Source organism: Dioscorea cayenensis, chromosome 18 (genome assembly GCF_009730915.1).
Source record: "Dioscorea cayenensis subsp. rotundata cultivar TDr96_F1 chromosome 18, TDr96_F1_v2_PseudoChromosome.rev07_lg8_w22 25.fasta, whole genome shotgun sequence".
NCBI lineage: Eukaryota > Viridiplantae > Streptophyta > Magnoliopsida > Dioscoreales > Dioscoreaceae > Dioscorea > Dioscorea cayenensis.
In genome coordinates, this window is record NC_052488.1 from 19,168,970 (window position 1) to 19,190,796 (window position 21,827).

The 21,827-nt window shown below is 32.1% G+C and overlaps 2 protein-coding genes across 4 annotated transcripts; one reads left to right on the forward strand and one right to left on the reverse strand.

Moving 5' to 3' along the window:
* Window positions 1-1,069: 1,069 nt before the first annotated feature.
* Window positions 1,070-7,623, reverse strand: LOC120282277 (probable beta-1,3-galactosyltransferase 14). 3 transcript variants are annotated; one of them, XR_005542925.1, is made up of 4 exons: window positions 7,258-7,623; window positions 5,052-5,128; window positions 3,548-3,590; window positions 1,070-1,447 (listed from the first exon to the last, which is right to left on the reverse strand). XR_005542925.1 is itself a non-coding variant. In XM_039289050.1 (3 exons), exons 1-2 carry the CDS (start codon window positions 7,566-7,568, stop codon window positions 5,077-5,079), a joined length of 363 nt encoding a protein of 120 aa, XP_039144984.1. In that variant the 5' UTR covers window positions 7,569-7,620; the 3' UTR covers window positions 1,070-1,447; window positions 5,052-5,076. The 3 variants fall into 3 exon arrangements, 2 of the variants coding, with proteins under 2 accessions (XP_039144984.1, XP_039144983.1); XM_039289050.1 differs by lacking the exon at window positions 3,548-3,590 and having other exon boundaries at window positions 7,258-7,620; XM_039289049.1 differs by lacking the exons at window positions 1,070-1,447; window positions 3,548-3,590 and having other exon boundaries at window positions 4,880-5,128; window positions 7,258-7,620.
* Window positions 7,624-18,766: 11,143 nt separating this feature from the next.
* Window positions 18,767-19,895, forward strand: LOC120282358. Its single transcript, XM_039289165.1, has 3 exons — window positions 18,767-19,068; window positions 19,147-19,205; window positions 19,284-19,895. Exons 1-3 carry the CDS (start codon window positions 18,889-18,891, stop codon window positions 19,618-19,620), a joined length of 576 nt encoding a protein of 191 aa, XP_039145099.1. The 5' UTR covers window positions 18,767-18,888; the 3' UTR covers window positions 19,621-19,895.
* Window positions 19,896-21,827: the final 1,932 nt, after the last annotated feature.

Below are 21,827 nucleotides of genomic sequence, written 5' to 3' on the forward strand. Positions count from 1 at the left end.
ATTATATGACTTGACACAATTTCACTAGGAGGTAGTGAGTTTTTTTTCTGTTAGTTTTGGGTTTTGAATTATATGAACTAATGTAGATTATTATATTATTTTCTCGAGTATGATTTTAAGTGTTCATTATTTGAAATCTGTTATGGTTAATTTTTAACAGTCTACTTTATTTTCTTCCAATCTTAGTAGTATAAATTATATTTCCTTATTTTCTTTTTTTATGAGCTAGTTGACATAAATCTATTTGGTTGATAAATCTATTTGGTTAAATTTAAAAAAATACTATTTTTTCAAATATATTTTCCCAATGCATGAGAATTCAAGCCTCTAAATTGAAATATATATATATATATACACACATATATAAACAGTAATAAGGATATGTTATTATTTATACTAATTATTTTAAATTTTTTTTTGTATTTTATGAAATTTATCTCATGTGTTCAACAAATTATTTCTAAAGACCGGCCGGAAACACTACAAGAAAATTACTGTTTAGAAACAGTAATTTCCGTTTCTAATCCGTTCCTAAAGTGAATTAGCAACGGATCAGAAACGGAATTTATCTGTTTTGAATACCCTTGTTTCTAATTTGAATAGAAACAGAAAAATATTCTGTTTCTAAATTTAGAAACGGATTGGAAACGGAAAGCATTATATTTCTAATTTTTGAAAAATTAAAACGGAATAAGATGTGTTGCTAATCCGTTCTAAATTACAAAAATAGAAATGGATTCCAAACGGAATATTTTCTGTTTTATTTTTGTTCCCCTATTAGAAACAATAGCTTTTTTGTTCCTAATCCATTCCTAAAGTTTTTTTAAAATTAAAAAACAATATTCAAACAAATAAATCCGTTTCTAATCCGTTTCAAACATTTAAGTCAATAAAATAAAATAAAAATTATATCCCTAATTTTTTTTAAAAACCTGCTACATAAATTTTTAACCTAGAACACCAACAAATAAGATAAACTCATCAATTCATACAAAAAGAAATATTTAAGTATATATGTTCAACACAAAATAATAAGTATCGACAAATACTATACTATAAAGCTCAACATCATGATCGCCAACTAGAATAATACAACAAATTGAATTTTGTTACAATTAGCACCAAACAAATTCTTTATAATTTAAAAGCACATTTATATAAATATTAAACAAATTACCAATCTATCCGCATGGGAAGCATGAGAAATGGAACCTCATGTGTGTCGGGATATACCAGATCCAGGTCCTGCAATCTCCGTGAGTCGGTTTGCGGTAGCTTTCTCACACCGAGTTTTAAATTCCGGAGAATTCCATGCCTACACATGAATTGAGAACTCAAGAAAGAGGTGATACCTTCTCTTTACCAACAAACAATTGAGAACTCAACTACTTTCGCCCCATCAATTGGAGTGGACCGATGGAAAGCATGTTGTTGCTAGCCCCATTGCCTACACATGGACATAATAATAATTAATTAAAATAATAATATATATATTAATAGAATATAATGGTACTAATTTAATAAAAATAGAAAGATTAGGAGAAAAAAATAGAGGGGAAAAAGATAGTGATGAAGTTTTTCTAATTGATGTGATATGTGGAACTTGGTGTGAATTGGATATATTTTTATATATCCTTTTTTTGGTGGTGTGTGTCCATGTGTGTGTATATATATATAGGGGCTAAAAGTTAGGCACTGGTTTAGCAATAAAGATGATGGGGCATATTATTCATTCTTGATTGCAAATATATTCCTCATATGGATGGCATTAACTACTGCATGATGATTTATTGAGAATAGATCATACTAAATAAATACAGCTCATTTAAAAAAATTATCATTACTCCTGAACTCTTCTTTGGTTTCCACCTCATCAATATATAATGAAGTTTTTAAGAATGAGAGAAATAATGATACAAGATGAGCAATTAATTGTCTATTAGAATGCTTCTTAAGACTAATTAATGCATATATACTTAAGGTACGTATCTCTCTCTCTCTATTTTATTTTTTAAAAGACAATTATTTTAAATAATATAATTTTTATTTGAGAATTTAAATGCAAAAGACTATATTCTACAAATGGATATTAAGGGAAACAAATGACCTATGTTTAAGAATGGCAACATATGAAAAATGATTACATAAGCTATCTAGTTGCATGTATGAATGTTGAATGCTGCTGTATTCATAGAATGTGTTGATGACTTGAGAGAACAAAGTCAGATAATTATTAAACATACAGTACAGACAATGAAGTTGTCAAAAAGCAAAAAAATTTATCCATGATCCAAAAAGCTTATAAACTACCAGTTTCAGAGATTCATCAAGCCAAGCCGCTAGGAGCTCGGTTCGGGACTTGTTCATTAAGCAAACGAGTCCAACATGAATCTGACTTTCAAGCTTGAGTAGCTAATCAAATTAAGCTCGAGCCTCATACTACTCGACTCATCAAGGCTCACGAGCTTACTAAATGAGTTCACTCACGAGCCAATTCATTAATCATGATCTAATAATACTAAATGAAACATAAATATTAATATTAATATAAATTTGATTATATGTATAATGAATTTCAATATAAAATAATATTGAAATTAGTTGAAAGAAACATTGAGAATGTTAAGAAGCATAAATCATGTAATATACTTTCATTTACTTGCCCTTAAAGAGAGTTTTCAATTTTAAGTAAGCTCGCGAGCAGGAGGCTTGTGAGTTGTTATGCAGGCTCACGAGTCTTAAAAGAGCCGAGTAGTGTGAGACTCGTGCTTGGCTCGATTAGCTATTCAAACTCGAACTAGGCTTGTTTGCTCAAAGAACGAGGTTTTTCTAGAATTGAGCTCTGAGTAGCTCACGAACAACTTGGCTCTTTGGCAGCCCTACATATGATTTTTTTTTTGGCTCAAATATTTTTTGAGCCGAGCTCAAATCGAGCCTGAGCTAAGTTTTACAAATTCGAGACAAGCTTGAGCTTAGAATTTCGAGCTCAAGTTTACAAACAATTCTGCCAAGCCAAGCTTAAACACTTCAAAGCTCTACTCAACTCAGCTTCATTGCACCCCTAGGACCATAATGGGTATAAGCTTCATCTAAATTATTTCTGTAAAGCATCAAACTAGAAAGCAAAAAAATTGACACTAATGAGCAGCTGATGTTTGTCATGACTCATGCATTAGGTTTCAGTAATTGATAACTGAATCAGAAATCAATATTGAAAGGTAACAAAAAGGTAGGATGCAAACCACATAACATCATTTGCAGGCACATCAGAGACAGCTTACTTGAAAAGGTCCTGGTCCTGGAATGCATGAAAAACTATCTACAGAAGTGACACGCCTGGTTTATGACAGGTAACCTTAATATTTCCAAATGATACCATCATATCATAGAAAAAAAAACAAGCAGAGTAGGACTTAAATAGCTCTCAAATGTATAAAGTGAAACCAGTTATCTAAAAATTGTTCAAACTAAATGAACTTGTGCTGATCAATGAATGGATAGGAAACCAGATGGCTAGGAAACCAAATGAAAGAGAGAGAGAACATACCTGATTCAAATACTCCAGGCAATCAAGTTCTCAATAATTGTTCCTAACATGAGGCAAAATGAGAGTCAAACATAGCAAATTCGAAAGGACTATTTCTTACTTTGAAGTTTAACGCCAGGACCAAACGTTAACTAACAAACATTCTTTTTGAAGCACCAATCACAGCCACTCATAACATAATAACATGTCTCTACAATGAAACCATAACATAGCACGGTGATTTGTCTGTGTGGTAAAAGCATTTTCTTATTTGAAAGAAATACATCCGGCTGCAATTTGGTTGTATTAAAAAAGAACACTTGTATTTTCAATCGTTAGATCATCTCAAAGAGAAAAAAAAGATATGATATTAAATCTCGAATAAAAGATGATATTCATCTATTTGGAAACTAGATAAGAATTTAGACTTACAACAAACTTTAATCTGATTCTATATTAGTGGTCAACCATCTATGGAAGTACAGAAAACAAAAGTTCACATGAACCAGCAGAACCATGTAAATAGGCAACAAAAAGGAGTGGACATAAAATGTGAAGTGGCCGGATCATTTAAGAGGTAAAGAAGTGAGCATACAAGTACAGAATACAACTTGAGAAAAATGTGTGCATAACTTAAACACCAACACCTAGCAGAAACACACTAAGTTAACTGAACTACAGCACTAAATAGCAAACAAATGAGAAAAGTTCATTCCTATCACCTGGACCTATTTTGAACCAGAACACTAAATCTACAGCTCAACAAGCTAGATGTGCTAGAGATGGTTATGCTAATAATGTGATCAGATCATCAGCCACATCTTATATGAAAGCTGCAGTTTTGAAGTGATAATATCATTCCTCATACTCCAAATCATATAAAACAGAAAAATTCGATCAAAACATCACTCTGAGTCACTTGAAGCCTGACAAACGGGTAGGTAATATGTGTCTAGCTGCCAGTATTTATGTTTAACACCTTCCCACACTTCCTCTGCCAAGCAATCCTTGAGGGGCAATGGAATAAATTGTGTGGAGTAACCCAAATTTCCATTTATCTATATATATATATATATATATATTTCTTTTTTTTTTTCTTTTTCTTACAAGCAAAGCTAAAAGAAAGACTCAACCAAATTATGCATGGCAGGATTATCACAATTGAGGAAACAATGATGAAAACTTTTGTCATAAGAGCCATAATTCATCTCAAATTAAGCACAACATATCACATGGCATGAGGTGTCCATGTTGCAAAAGAGCTGGTAGAAGTCGCTGTAAGTGCATTAATCTTATTTGCATATTTGCCAAGCATTAACAGGATATAAAGAATACATAGACGAAACAAAAGAATGCAAAACATAAACTTTCATAAAGAAGTGGAAACATCTAGGAGTAGAGAACAACATCAATTGATATAGTTTGAACATACCCAATAATCTACACATGGCACCATGTGAAACAGAACTGATGGACAATAAAAGCTATCCAGTCATCACTGAACATATATTACCATTGTTCTCACCTGTACGCAAGACCGCAGCCACTGATCAGATAACATAGTATATAAGAAATACCATGAGACTCCGGCGATGAAAGAACCTGCATCATGTACAGTGGAGAAAGAATGCATCAAGTTTCATATATTATTCACTACCCTGTTGAGCAGTGACATTTCAATTGAGTAACTCATAGAAATGATTGAACTAAAAACTTTCTGTTTTGTCACAAAGGCAGAATCATTAAGAAAGAGACCTGTGCATTTCTGAGAAATTAAAAAAACTAATGGCAAGAAGGTTTACAAATTATAAGCTCCAATATCAATTATCTGAGAACTAGTAACAAGAACTCTACACAGCGAGGCAAAGGATTTGACCCTCTGGCCAGAGTTTCCACTGGGTACAATAATAAGAATGGATCAGACTCCTGAAAAATGGTTGAAGACATTGACTCCCCCATACATGACATTAGTAATTCGTCCTTCTTAACAATGGCTAATGTTGATTGAAGGGTAATGTGGACAGGGTCTTCATTGCATTTCGTTTCTCACCATCAAAGTCCAAAACATATGCAATTTGCCCAACAAGTTATTCACTGTTTGCAGTTTGTTGACTGCATTACCAATGAATGGAGAAAGTATGTACAGGAATATGTAATGTTCAAATCAACCAATAAAGACAGATTATGGGTTATGGCTTACCCAGCCATGACATTATTAGAGGGTACCATTCAAATGTTTTCCAAAAAGCTAAAAGAAAAAAGCATTCAAAGAAGATTATTTTAGAGCAATTGGTTGACCCTGCTCAACAGTTAAAAACTATGCAGGAAAGTAAGGCAAATTTAGTGCCTGCAGAAATTCTGTATAAACATGGGTTTTGGGAAACTAAAGCTATGGTTTATCAACATAGAAGTGAGGAAATCATTTCTTGCTGTTCTTCTACAAAACAAGTAGAAATGAGCTTCATTGCTCAAGAATCAAAGCATAAACTGCATGAAGCAGGTTATCATATTATTCACATTGGTTTAATCTTAATAGGAATCCATTCACTCCATCGTAATGAATATGGTTCCAAAGTTATGGTTGCATTGGTAGATTCATCTGACAATATTCCAGACAAAGCCACAATTGGCTCCATGGAAGTAGATATGTCAAAAGGAGTAGAAATCTGTTATTTAGCTCCTAACATGTTAATCAGTGTTAGGGATTTCTGCAAATTTTTTAAATTAATTATAAAGACAAAATGATATGATTCTATGCAGGATAGAGAAAATTTGTTAATCTCAAAAAGCTTTGGTAGGGACGTCTAGGAAATTCATCTGCCACAGCCTATAAACTTACTATCCAAAATGTCCTTCAGCATTTAGAAACAAAAGGCATAAGGGAAATTCAAGGAAAAATTATCTCTCCATCCTTATTAGAAGGAACAGACTGGTCTATAGATCTTACTCCTAAGACTAAGATCCCTACTGGCATTCATTATTGGCCAACAGACAAACATACTTCATCCTTTCGATTCACTAATTCTGAATCAAATCCTTCAGCTTCTTCTTCTCAACCTAAAATAAAGGATACAGATGAACCTGAAGAACATGCTTATTGTCTTATGATAAATGATTATGGTTTCAACTCAGATTATAGTTTTTCGAGTCTTTCCAAGCCATTTTCATTCAATTCATCTAGGGAGAGGCCATTGATCTCCATAAAAAATTAATGATTTATTTAATTAACATACTTTGGATATAAATTATTTCTTAATAATAACACTTTTAACAGTCAAAGAAAAACAATCAATAGATAGATCTAAAAATTAACAAGAATAAAAACACACAATTCAATAAATAAAAAAAAACCTCTACAAATCCAGTACTTGTAGTAGTTTAGTAGATAATAATACCAATGCCAAAGAAAGGCTGTTAAAAATTATCAACTCTAGCTTTCTATAGCCATTTAAGCTCAGAGAAACTGGTATCTAATTAGGTTTTCAATCCATCAAACAACTTGAGAGGAAAAAAGGCAGGGATGGGAACTAGGGATTCTCAGCTCTTCAATAGAGAAATCAAGCACTAGGAATGAGAACCCTAAAATTCCCTTAATGATCGAACTCCTCAAAGATACTAGAGCTAGAGCCTAACTCGAAAAATCAAAATCAAACCATGTATACACATTAAATTTGCTGAAATCTCTAACTCGAAAAATCAAAATCAAAGCATTGAAGAAGAAGAATAAGTACCGAGCTAGAGCCTCCGGATCGGAAGGGAACCAAGTGCTCCGAAGCGCAGCCTGACGATCAGCGGATCCAAACCCCGTCTGCACCCCGACGAAACCCAGCAGCTTCGGCCGATCCTCCAACCCAGCACCGCCACCAACGCTAGATCTTGACCGGAAGTTCCTAAGCGTGTCCTCGGGGGGCGAAGGAGCACGACAATGGCGAAGACGATCCCGATGGCACCGACAAAGAAGAACACGCCGGAGATAAGCAAGGAGAGGGAGATGCGCGGCGGCGACGGCGGCACGGCGGCGGGGGTACTTCGAGGTATCCATTGAAGAGAGGCAACATGAAGAAGAGAAGCAAGCTTATTAAGACATTTTTATTTGACATAAGATTAGCTTGTTATGCAGTTTTTTAAATTTATTTATTTATATATAATTTTGCACATAATTTTATAAGACTCTATGAAAGAAAAAACTAAAGTTTATATAAATTTTAGTCTAAACTAATTATAATCATTTCAAATATTTCAATACTTTGATATAAATAATTTCTCATGGAATAAGTATTAATTATTTGAGATGATAACATGACATTAATAGCAAGCAATAATATATTAATTTTTAAATCCGTTTCTAATCCCTTTTTATTATAAACGGATTCGAAACGGATATTTTTTTAATATTTAATAATATTTAAATAATATATTAATTTTTAAATCCGTTTCTAGTCCCTTTTTATTAGAAACGGATTAGAAACGGATATTTTTTTAATATTTAATAATATTTAAATAATATATTAATTTTTTTAAATCCGTTTCAGTCACTTTTCTAATAGAAACGGATTAGAAACGGATATTTTTTTAATATTTAATGATATTTAAATAATATATTAATTTTTAAATCAGTTTCTAATCCCTTTCTATTAGAAAGGGAATTTGAAAACAGATATTTTTAATATTTAATGATATTTAAATAATATATTAATTTTTTTAAATCGGTTTTCAGTCCCTTTCTACAATAGAAAGCGGATTAGAAACGGATATTTTTAATATTTAATGATATTTAAATAATATATTAATTTTTAAATCCAGTTTTCAGTCACTTCTCAATAGAAAGGGATTAGAAACGGATATTTTTAATAATTAATGATATTTAAATAATATATTAATTTTTAAATCCGTTTCAAATTCAGTTTCTCATTAAAAAGCGGAGTAGAAAGCGGATAGTTTTTAAAAATTTTAATAAATCGTATTTTTTTAAATCTTGGTTTGTAGTCGTTGTTATTAAAATCATATTTAAAACGATTGTTATTCCGTTGTTAATCTGTTGCAAATTCAAACAGAATAAATTCCGTTTCTAATATTCTGTTTTTAAAATGTAACTTTCTTGTAGTGAAATATTGATTCTTACAATCTCCTAACTTAGCTCAAAACAGTATTAAAAAGTATAGTTTTACATCATGGATGTTACATCAAATGAAAAATAATAATGGAATAGTTTTATCACGTCAAAATTTGATTCTCAAAGGACAACTTTTTCTTCATTTTATTCATGCAGACTAACATTGAATCTATTAAAAAAAAGGCTTAAAAAAAACCTTTTCATGCTTTATTTACGCATAGTTGACTATGAACAAGAGCAAACATTTCAATAAATCAAATTTATGTATTCACCAAGTAGAATAAAATAAGAAATATATCGTTAATGATTTCTTAATCTAATAGCATTGGATCTTTTACGTAAAGTATTTTTATCTTTGTCAAAAATTTAAAATTCAAATTTAACACATACAGAATGAGAACATAGGTGTATTGAAATAGTAACTATACTCCTGTATGTGTACGTCCCTGACACATAACTTGTTAATTCACATTTCGTCAATATATATAGTACATGCAACTTGAAAAGCTAAACATGCTTCTCGCTTGAAAACAATATGCATTCACTTCTCAATGGTGCATGACAATTCAAGACCAAAAATCATAAACTTAATTTGTTGACTAACAAAGAAGAAAACCATTTCTTAAAGCCAAAAGAGCGTGTTTGAATGTTGAAAAACCAGAGTTGGAAATGGTACTTAGCATGTGGTTGCAAAATCATAGATTGAAATTAATTAACTTGAATATATTAATATAGATGTGTCAATTACTGATTAGCTCCAAAGATGTGGACTCAAGTTGTTTAAAAGGATTTTATTTTTTTAACCTCAAAGTTTTAAGAGTGTGACATTGATTATGCCAAATATGTAGGGAGATTTGATGGACTTAATTGTGTCCTTGTTCTTGCAATCAAGTTAAACATGGTGGGACCCTAACTGAAAAGCCTACTCATACAAGTCATATCTAACAATTATAGTTTGTTTACTGTATCCTAAATATCTTTCCTTGTTTCATGTAGCTTTGTCATCTTTAATATATATATATATATATATATATTCTTATCCTATTTTATTGGTAAAAATTGTGATTATTAATCTTGTAAAAATAGTGTTTGATTAAAAGAAGAAGAAGAAGAAGAGGAAAGATGAGATCCCTTGTTTTAAGGAAAAGGCATGGGGAATTTCATCTTGGTAATCAATTAAATCTTGAATTTAAGATTATGGAAAGAGAATGTACTGAAGATGGATCATGTATGACAAAATAAAATTTCTTATTTGCCAAAATTGTGAGAGAAGGGTGAATTAATATAGTTGTAAAAATAATGCATAGTTTGAAGTAGAAAAAGATATATATACATACATATATATATATAAGAGAGAGAGAGAGAGAGAGAAGAGCAAGGTCCAAGAAGAAGGGAATGAGGGGAATCTCATGTTGGTGGTCTCAATTAAATTGTTGAAATGAAGAGGAAAAGAGATTGATCTCTTCCTGTGTGTGATAGCAACCTCCCAACCAGAGAGGCATGGACACTGGAAAGGGGCTAAAACCCAAATAGAACACGGTGCCTTAACTGCCAAACATGGTCTCCATATAAAGATGGGGCCCACATGCACAAATCTAACAATGTTATGTGCGGGCCCACGTCAAATGCCAAGCCAGGTTTTTTATTATTGATTTTTTTGGGTGGTGCAGTCTGACTCAGCTCAGATGACTTTTTCTCGTCGGTTGTTATGGATCATCAATTCAAAAATTAGACCTAACCCCATTCCAGTTCTGAATTTCGAACCAGTAGTTTTGGTTTTATAAATCTTGGAACCATAACTGAATCATAGTTTTAAAGCTCTAGTTCATGTTTTGGTTTTAGTTTCAGTTTCAGCACGTTATTTATTATAACTGGTTCCTATTAGATCTCTTTATAAGTAAGAAAAATTCGAATCATGAGTGAAGACATAATTTTAGAGTGTGAGTTGTGATTGTATACGGATGGTCTCAGTGTCTATATGTATTTGATTCTCACCTCTAATTGCTCCGCAATTTATGCACACCGTACCTCTGTTTTTTTTAACAAACTAGCCGCTCATCTTAAAAAAAAAAATTTAAGAAATTATTCAGTTTCAGTTTTTTTGACTTACAAAAACATTTACAAGAGTCTTAAAATTTAGACTCAAGATTTTAGTTCCAAATAAAAACTATAAAAACAGCTTTAATTTGGTTAAAATAGTAAAATTTCCAATTCAGTAACCGAACCTGATCAGTTCAGTGTACTCATTATGTAAATTGGGTTCTGATAAAAATTTATTTATCAAATACCTTTTTTCTTCTTTTGACCACTATGGTGACCATTCTCTTCTCATTTAAACTTGGAACCACTAATGGCAGAATCAATAGGCCATATAGCGTGTGTGTGTGTGTGTGTGTGAGTGAGTGAGGAGAGAGAGAGAGAGAGAGAGAGAGAGAGAGAGAGAGAGAGATTTGGTTTGATAACTTCTGGATTTGAGAGGAGGTTCAACGTAAACCCAACCTGGATTTCAGTCAGAGGAGGTTTCAACGTAAGTCCAACAAGGTGGAGTGACACTTTTGTCAAGGAGCAAGCAAAGTATAGTTCGTTAATTTGCGCAAGTTGAAATGAGAGATGTAAATCATATAATGAAATAGTTTCATGATGTTCAACACTTTTGGGGGATGGAAGAATGGTTGGAGGGCGTTAGAAAGAATGGTTGGAATAGCAGCGCATATAGGAACAAAGTGCATGCATATATATATATATATATATATATATATATATATGCGGAGATGACATACATATATATATATATATATATATATTCTTATAATTGTTGACTACCTTGTATTGCTAATATTCTTCCATGATGAGGGGGAAGAGATCAAGTGCTTGGTCAACCACACATGCATTAAGCAGCTAATACCTTTCCTAATTGACCACAAACAAAACTAATTTATTTTTCCTTGACCTAGCCATATAGGGATACTTAAAAACAAGCTCAACATGCATGATCAATGAGTTGATAGTATATATGTTGTGGTCCATCTTTGTTGATTGCTTGGCAATATATTAGGGTTTTGGACCAGCATGGAAGCGATGGATCACTGATATGATGTGCTTCTTTTTAATGAAATTGTTAATTAATTGGATTCCAAGGGGGAGTTCTTTCATGTAAAGTATTATTCAAAGGTGACCTTCACATCATTTCTTTTCCTGTTTATGATGGACACTCTTGAACAACTGCCAAAGAAAAGTGCATAGATGGGAAATCAATTAATTCATCTCAGGTAGAGATATATGCTAGAGTTGCTAATTAACTTCAATTCGTTGTGCATGATGTGCTCTTATATATATATATATATATATATATATATATATATATATATACAGATCGGTTGATATGAGACTCTGACACTTAATTAGTTTTGCTCCTTGTCTTTGTAAAATATTGATGCATGAATTCTAAATTAATTTCACTAAACCGCGTGATTTATCTTGGTAGCTCTCTCAGTCATAAAGAGAGTTTGACGGAGTTGATTGCATGTTAAGAATGAATCATTTATAGTACAAGAGAATTGCATTTTTCAAACAGCATTTTTTGTTTCTAATCTGTTGCTAAATTGAATTAGCAATGGATTATAAACGAAACTTTCTGTTTGCAAAATAGGTATTGCTAATTTATTACAAACGAAATAACATTCCGTTGCAGACTTTAGCAACGGATTTGTAATGGCAAAACTTCCGTTTGAAAATTTTGAAATTAGTAACGTAAATTATTCCGTTTCAAAAGTGTTGCTACATTTTGCAACTGAATGTATGTTGTTACTAATCCGTTTAAAAATGTACCAACGGATTAGCAACGGAATAATTGCCATTCCAAACAATAGAAACGAATTTGTAACGGAACATATTTTGTTTTAAATTTGTTTTTTTAGTAGAAACAAAAACTATTTCGTTGCAAATCCGATGCTATATATATATAATTATATTTTGAAACAAATTAATCGGTTTGTAATCCGTTGCTAAAAAACTAAATAATTAAAAAAAATATCACATTGATTTTCAAAGTTGATATAAATAATACCTGTTATGACAAATTTTTTAGCAATAATAAAGCTAACAAAAAATGATTTCATTAATGCATTTAGGAAAAGGATGTCCAAAACTAACTTTAACAAAAGAAAAATAGTAACAAATATCAAATAAACTAAAGCTCATCTACATGGTCAACATCATGGTCATTACTAGCTGGTTGTGAGTCCTGAGTGAACTGTGAGAGCGCTGAAGCATCCTAGCCTCGAAGTCCATCATCATATCCTGCATCTGACGCAACATCTGATTATGATACTCATCTCTCTCCGCACTCATCTCGAGCAGACTCTGCTGAAGCCCCTTGTTATCATCTTTCACCTCATGCAAACTCTCCTGAAGCCCCTTGTTGTCATCTCTCATCTCATGCAGACTCTCCTGAAGCTCTTTGTTTTTATCTTGTAGCTGATCAACAGTCTCACACAGCTGTGTAATCTTCACTTGTAGCTCTTGGGATGATGTACCTATAGATGAAAAGCAAATCAACAAAATCACATTTTTGACTAATGAAAGTCTTGTTGCTACTTGCTATGCCAACATTAAAGATGCAGGTAAAGAACAAGACACTTATCCACTTGTAATGACCACCAAGGGGATATGAGGAAGGAGAGGAAATGGTTAACTAAGCTTGTAAGAACCTCATTAGAAATTACCACAAGAGAGGTGATCTTCAGTTACATGATTATAAGTTATAATGGAGATAAGCATATAAATGGTGTATACATTTAATGTGTCATATATATGTGTCATAGAATATTCTATCTATAATAGCTGGTAGTTAATTACTTCATAGTTATTCTAGTAATTAAGCTTATTAGTTTTAGTAATAAGCCAGTTGTATATAAAGTTTGTTGGGAATTTGTTATTTGTTAGTTTTTTGCTCAGCTAGATTTTATAGTTACTTGGTTAATGCTCTGTATATAAACTGCTTTGAATTCTTGATTCAATAGTGAATGAGAATAATCTCTTGGTTTTAAATGTTCTTGACCTCTGAAGATTAACAAGATTTTATTAGGTTATGAGGTTGAGATAAACAAAACAATCTTTGAGGAAGGAGTGCGTGTGAGATGCCATGAAGCCAAATCCAACGAATTCATGGCATGCACAGTTGAGGAGTTATTCACTTGTACTTTCACTTTACGTGAGATTTGAATCAGTCTCGACATGAGCGAGGACACAAATATTTTATACAAAAGATAATTTGATGTCAATAGACTAAAGAATCATTAACTAATGACTTTAATGATTTGCCTATTGTCGGTGTAATGGCAAGATGGTATGCTATAAAGCTTTCTCCCCACTAAAATAGCATGCATGGTGGGAAGTTATTGTAGCTATGTTTGCTTGGTGGATAAGAGTAAGGCTTGAGCTATCAGAGTAGTCTTCAAGAATTGTTTTCTTTAGTAGATGATGAGTGTTCAATGTTCTATTATTTTATATCATTTTATACCTAGTGTGTTTTGCATTCTTAGGGTTCAAGTAGCACTTAAAGACGAGAGAGAACTAAAAGAAGCATTCTAGACCCAAAACGAAAAAGATGAAGCTCTCTCGGCATCAACTGAATAAAGATAAGGCAAATAGGATAGCTTACGAGCAACTTACGGCCTAGTTTTTTCTTCCAGAGAACTTTGCGGGTATGCTTATGCCCATAACGGGAAGTTTAGAGCTAAACCAGAGGACCTTACGGGCAAGACTTTTATCTGTAAGGATGCATGTAAAGACTATCCAGAGGAGCTTACGACCGTAAGTGCGGTCGCAAAGGGTAGCACATTGAAGCTTACGGTCTAGCACTTACGGGAGTAATTTGGACCGTAACACAGACAGAAGACCTTACGGATGGGAATTATGGCCTTAAGTGTTCCCGTAAGGCTTGCGACGCATCTTCTCCAGCTCCTTACCGCCACGTCCTTAATCCCGTAAGCGGCTGAGTATTAATAAACCTAATGAGGATTTTTAGGGCAATTTTTTATTTTTTTTTTGGAGGCATGGTTAGGGAAGAAAGGAGGTGAATCTCCAGGTATTTAGAGGCGACTTAAAGAGGAGATTTGGATCCAACATCAAGAGAAAGAGATCATAACCATCAAGCTTACCTTGACAACGTTCATGGAAAATTCTTAGGAGTTTTTAGGCGATTCACTTCCGAAGCGATTAAGAAGGGGGTTTCTATGTTTACATTCATTCTTGTCATGTCTTGTAATTTGAATGCTTGCTCTCCATTGATGGAGGGCTTACTTTTTAAATGTTTCGGCATAGTTGAAATTTAGGGTTTTATCTTTTGACATTGGTTGTGGATCTATGTGATTTTTTTATTTTCCAAATTGCAATCCCTATTATTTGAATCTCATTACGTGTTTGTAATGTTTGATTGCTGTTGTAGCGAAAGCCCTAGTTATCATACTTGATGTGCTTTGTGACGAGTAGAAATACCCACCTAGCATAGAATAGTAAGTCTAGAAATATGGTACTTTGGAGACGTCGTCTCCCTCAATCTTCCCGAGTGAGTTAATGAGTATTTTTGTGCTTTTTGTGTGGTATAGATTTTGGGAGAAATCACATATGTATTATGAATTCGGATTAGGGATAATCCCTATTGTGTCTATTGAAAAAATTCTCGTTAACACACATCGAGATTTTAGTGAGTGTTAATTCAATTGTGTGGTGACTGCATTAGCACTGCACTGATTCAGTTACTCTTCACCCTTGAAAAAAAGGTTTTAGTATGATTTAGGAAATCTCTCGGTTCAAATAGGATTGCATGTATAGATAACATTTGTCCTGCACTTAACAAAACCCTAGAGGGATGCTATGCCCGAACATCATTTCTTCTCCTCACTTGTCCTCCTTATTTTTCGTATTCGTTGTTTTTGTTCTTTTTTTTCTTTTGTTCACACACATTACTATTTCGTTTAGGCTAATTTTCGGAACTAGGGTTAATACTAGTAATTTTCTTCTTTTGTGTGGACCGACATCCTGTTTTTTTAGTATTTTATTACATGATTGGTATGTACACTTACATCCCTATCAGTAGACTTTGATTTAATTAATTGCAATTAAATTAAATAATTTAAATAATTAATTTTGATAAAACGGAAACGTTGGTAAGTAATTTTATGTAGAATATTTCCTTTTCACTTCAATATAAATGAATATATGTAATTTGCCAATAACACTTTAGGGCAAAGACTAGAGTTCGACTTTGTGTATGTTATTCAAAAAAAAAAAAAATTAAAAAAAAAAAATTTGAAGGTGTATGGTACATTTAAAAAACCTGCATATATCTTTGGAGTAATTTATCCACTTGATTAAATATATATATATATATATATATATATATAACTTAAATATATGTAAGTCAAAGATGTGCCTCTATGTCAGTCATATGCTTAAATGTATAGCATTGTGATAAATAAAAGAATGATTTATAAAAAAACAATAATAATTCATAGCTGGACAGTTTGAGAACAATAGGCCCATAATAATGGAGGGACCAGCGATTTGCTATTTCATTGACGCGATAGTGAAGGAGATATTGAAATTTTTAAGAGGAAATAATCAAAACTATTCTCCATGGATTCACCAAATTAAATGTCATGTCACACATAAAATGTGTGATTAATTCTCATATTTTTCATCTTTATAACATCTTTGTAACTACTCAGTCGAGTTGATGTAAGAAATTGTTTGTTTAATTCTTGACTCCTCCAATGTTAGGTTTCACAATTTGATTTAAAACTGTCTTCTATGTTCAAATTAAATAACACATATAAGCATATGATTTACCCTTTTTTTTTTTTTTCAATTCAGGACCATTTAGTCCACATTGCGGATAAATCCTACATATAATTCCAATTTTATTCACCATTTAGTTCACCCTACGGATAAATCCTAAACCTAATTCTAATCAGAGTGGGGTATTACACTTGGGTTGTAATTATTAACTATTTTTAATCACTCATTTGACTCTTAAATATTAAAATATTCTAATTATTTTATGTCCATTCATTGATCAAGTGAATATAAATTAAAAGTAATAATATGAAAAATAAAATTTATTTATAACTTTAAATAAATATTTTTATAATAATAATAATAATAATTTATTAATTTTATATAAATTTGTTTAAAATAAAAAAAAAATATTTGACATTAATTTTTATGCAGAAAAGTCGAAAATTCAATTTCCTTTTAAAAATTGTTGAGAATTTAGTATGTATAAAAGATCATTTATCAATGTTAAAAAAAATCTCCTATTATACACAGTTGTAATACTTTTACAAGTATTTTCAAATGTATAATAAAAAAATTTCACTTGCCAAACACGGCTTAGTCTAGTGGAAAGGCACGTGTAGGGATTTAAGTGGGCGGGCGGGGTCAAGGGCGGGGAATGGGATCCCCGTCCCCCATCCCTGCTTTCCCACGGGGCGGGGATTCCCCGCCTCCAAATTCCCCGCGGGGGAGAAATTATCCCCACTCACTCCCCCGCGGGGATCCCCACGGGGTCGGGGAATCCCCGTCCCCCGCCAATTTTTTTTATTACATAAAATTCTAATAATATTATATATCATATATATATATATATATATATATATATATATATATATATATATATTAAAGTAGAAAACCTATTTGACACTTGTCAATTTCTCATAGAAATTTTACCAATATTATTTTAATAATATTAAAATATTTATAACATAAAACTAAATTATATTGTTTTAAACTAATTTTTATTATTTTATCTCATAATATATAATAAAATTAATTTTATAAAAATATTATATTTTTGAAGTTGATAAATAGCTTATTTTATTTAATCTTAATTTTACCTTAATTTCTATAGAAAATAAAGAAAAAAATTTATTAAATTTTTTTAAAAATTTTCATATAATTATATTCGTACATCACAAGGGAGTAATATTAGTATTACTTAAAGTCTAAAAGTCTAAAACATTATTAATAAATACTAAAAATATATTTTTTTGAAACCCAAATATTTGGTCCTTATAATCTTATATTCATATTGAATTATTTTAAAAAAATAAATAACTAATCATATGAGTTATTTTCGATATATATATATATTATTAAAAATCGGAGAATCCCCGCGGGGATCCCAATGGGGAGCAGGGCGGGGAGGGATTTTCCCCCGTTCCCCGCCCCACCGGGCTGGTCCCCGCCCCATTGACATCCCTAGGCACATGGGCATGAGTGGAGAGGCGGAGGGTCCAATCTCTCCGACATCAGTACAGTAACAGCATTGTGCAATATTATAGAAATAGTATAGAATATTATGCATTATTGTTCATACATTATTCACTAGATCACCTGTGGGAGATTTACTATTGTAGAGTTATGATCTTTGATGTATTATCTTAAGTAAAAATGGTAGACTATCATTACCCCTCATGTTAACTAGCCCCATATAGTAAATCTCTATACAGTCATTTAACTAACCTAATTGGTATATTACTGTATCTATCTATTAATTTGATAATTTCGAGCGAGCGGAGCTTATTGTTTTTGTCACTTAAAAAAAAATCACCTTTATTTAAATAATACAATTAATTAACAACTCAAACTTAAAAATCCTTATTATTAATTGACATGCCAAAATACTTGTTTTGGAGCATGTATTAGAATTAGCACAAATTTCTCCAACACAAATCCACGAGTACAACTAAACGGCAGCTAGCCAGCCAGTCAACCCAACTCCATCTGTCAAATTAGAGACTACCCAAATCCGAATCTCCACACAACTCAACGGCTATTATTTCCCATTAGAATATTCCAACTCATCTCCATATATATAACCATAATAATACATATTAATAATATTTATATAATATATATATATATATATATATATATATATATATATATATATATATATATATATATATATATATTGCCGGAACTGCACCATTCTCTATCAAAACTTTATATATATATATATATATATATATATATATATATATATATATATATATTTATTTATTTATTTATTTTTTAACATAAAAGCCCAAAAGAAAGTGTATATTTATTATTAAGGGAGAGGGGGGGCATTGAGGAGCCCTTTTGCACCTCCTCCCAAATCCATCCCCATTCCCCACCCCATCCTTGTCCAAAATATCCATCCCATCTCTCCGTCCATCCATCCATTCATCCCAATCTCTCATTCATGCGGATCAGAAGAAGAGGCCTCGTTTCTCAACCTCCAGATCCATCTCTCCATCTCCAAACTCCATCAAATGGTGACCCAGAACCACTCCGATTGCACTCAGATGCGGATCTACATCATCTCCAACTAGATCCCCATCCCCATCCCCTTCCTTCTACTCTAGATCCCACCCTTCTCAAGGTACCACTGATCACCTCTTTCAATCATTCCCCCCCTTCTCCTTTTTTCTTGTTTATTATCCCTTTTCCCTTTTTCCAGGAACAAGATGAGAAAGAAAAGATGAAAAATGTTGTTTCCCAAGTCAATAGTAATATCAGGTTTGTAAATTTATTTATTTATTTACTTTATTTACTTACTATTTAGTAATTTTGAAGTTGTTACACTGCATGCACTAGTGAATGCAAAGAAGAAGAAGAAGAAGAAGAAGAAGAGAAGAAAGGAATAATAATAAGTGGTGTAAAGAAGAGGAGAAGTCCAGCGGTGTTGATGGAGGGGTCAAGGTGCAGCCGGGTGAACGGCAGAGGTTGGCGGTGCTGTCAGCAAACACTGGTTGGCTACTCTTTGTGCGAGCACCACCTTGGCAAAGGCCGGTTGCGCACTGTCAACAGCGTCCGCGGCCAAATTGGCAGCACTGAAACTCTCAAATCATCTTCAGATGAGAATGGTGCTAAGAAGAACAAGAAGATGGGAACTGTGAAAGCTCGTTCCATTAATAGTTTGCTTGGTGATTAGAGTTGAATAATTAATTAATTAATTATTATTATTATTATTATTATTATTAATGATTGTTATCTTTGTTAGCATTGCTTCTTATTAGCTTTAGCATTATTAGCATTAGGCATGCATTGTAACTTTGTAAGGAAGAAGACTTGTTGTTTCGTTTGTTTCGTTGAGTTTAGTTTATATGCGCAGTGATGTTTTATGGTTGGTTTTGTTGTTGGAGGGTGGATGTAATTTTGAGGATTTAGAAGGGGTTTATTTTTTAAAAAAGTGTGTTTGAGTTGAGAGTGAGTTAGTGGGGTTTTGTGATATTTTATTGAGTTTGGGGGACTGGAAAGGAAAATTTTTTAAGGTTTTGTTGGGCGTGGGCAGCCGTTGCTTTTTTTTTTTTTCCAGTCTGATGATCTGGACGACCGCTACCAAGCGTTTTCGAGAGTGACCGTATCAGATCGGGTCACTCTCCAGTGAGATTACCGCCCTTTTTTTTGGTGTGTTTTGTTTCTTTTATTGGTTAGTGAAGTGGCAATGGTTTGAGCATATTAGGAAATGGTTTGTTTGATGATGATGATTTTTTTTGCTTATGGTTTAAAATATTTAATTTGGATTTTTCATTTAAATAAAATTATTAATTATGTTAATAATAATTTGATATATTAAGGATTTAATATATTTTTTTGAGAAGATTTATTCAAATCTTAACTTATACATGTAGTAAAATTTAACTTCTTGCATGTGCCTATATTTTGCTCTTGGTTAATCCATATTTGTTAAAAAAAAAAATATTATTATTATTATTATTATTATTATTATTATTATTATTGCTGATTCAAACGGTATGCCCGACAAGACATATTTTTTACTATTTTTGATAATATATATATGTCATGAATTAAAAAAAATCACATGGCTTGACATGGCGGATATAGAAGCAAGTATTACAACTTAAATTTATGCCGCATTTCTGAATGGTATTTAAATATAAAATATTTAGGAAAGAAACGCATTATAATGTCATTCTTGACATCATATTATATATAAAAATACAGGTCTACTTTTTGAGTCATTATTTCTTTTCTTGGGGGGTTACTTTCTTGCTTTTGCATGCGAAGTCTGTGGCATCAATTAGTGGAAGAACACCCGTACATCTATGGACAGTTTCAATTGTCATGGTTGTCCTCTAGTTAATTAATTTAGTAAAACATGAGATAATAAATCATAATTTATATGACTAAAAAAAATTGAGCTATTAGAAGTAGAGTAGATTGAATAAAGGTGAAATCCCTCGTATGGTCCCTCTGTTATAGTAACTAGGGATGGCAACGTGTCAGATTGGGTGCAGATTTTATCATATTTGCACTCACACCCCCTGCCTCACCTCCATACTTGAATCTGAATCAGACAGGTTTTTAAAATCCTAACCTATACCCGTACCGACGGGTAATCGGGTACCTGCGGGGATACCCGCCACGATGTAACCATATTGAAAAATATTTAAAATAAAATTAAAATACCAAGTTAAAATTAAAAATGTCTATCCAAAATCATATTTTTTTTGTTTGAATGAACACCATAAAGTCGAAATTGAAAATAAACAACAACACAAAATAAACAAATTCAATACCATAAAGTAGGAATTTACAAATCCCTAACGAAAAAAATTGAATATATATAATTAGGTATATTTGTTAATTGAATTTCAGATCGGGTTTGAGTTCGGGTTTGGGTCAGGTACCAGGATTCCCATACCTGCACTCGCACCAGCTTTATATTAGTCTGGTTTTACAGGAACCCGACCAGAAACCCAGTCAAACAAATTTTTTCTGTCAAACTCGGGTCGGGTCAAATCGGGTTTAGGGATTATTGCCATCCCTAATAATCATTCCACCCTTTTAATCCCTTTATTATAAAAGTTATTAATTACATCCTTCTATTTTTTTAATTGGGCAAATCAAAGTCTCTCTACCAAACAACCGTTAGTTTCTCCATTAGATCATGGTGATGTGGCTTAAATAATAATAAGAAATGATTAAACCGTTATAAAATTTTTTAAAAATTATAAGTAACATTAAAAATTATAAAAAAATTAAAATTTATTAACAATTTATTAACAATTATAAAAACATTATAAGAAACATTAAAAACTATAAAGAAAATTAAAAATTTGGGACCCAAACCTAACTCCCTAAACTCCCTAAACTCGGCACCCAAAACTAACTCCC

Bases quoted from the DNA above. Each gene is read 5' to 3' on its own strand.
- LOC120282358 (XM_039289165.1), top strand. From the start codon at position 18,889: ATGCGGATCAGAAGAAGAGGCCTCGTTTCTCAACCTCCAGATCCATCT. The intron at 19,069-19,146 runs GTACCACTGATC...CCCTTTTTCCAG, and splicing joins TAGATCCCACCCTTCTCAAG to GAACAAGATGAGAAAGAAAA. The intron at 19,206-19,283 runs GTTTGTAAATTT...TGCATGCACTAG, and splicing joins CAAGTCAATAGTAATATCAG to TGAATGCAAAGAAGAAGAAG.
- LOC120282277 (XM_039289050.1), bottom strand. From the start codon at position 7,568: ATGGATACCTCGAAGTACCCCCGCCGCCGTGCCGCCGTCGCCGCCGCG. The intron at 5,129-7,257 runs GTACTTATTCTT...TACATGATGCAG, and splicing joins GATCCGGAGGCTCTAGCTCG to GTTCTTTCATCGCCGGAGTC.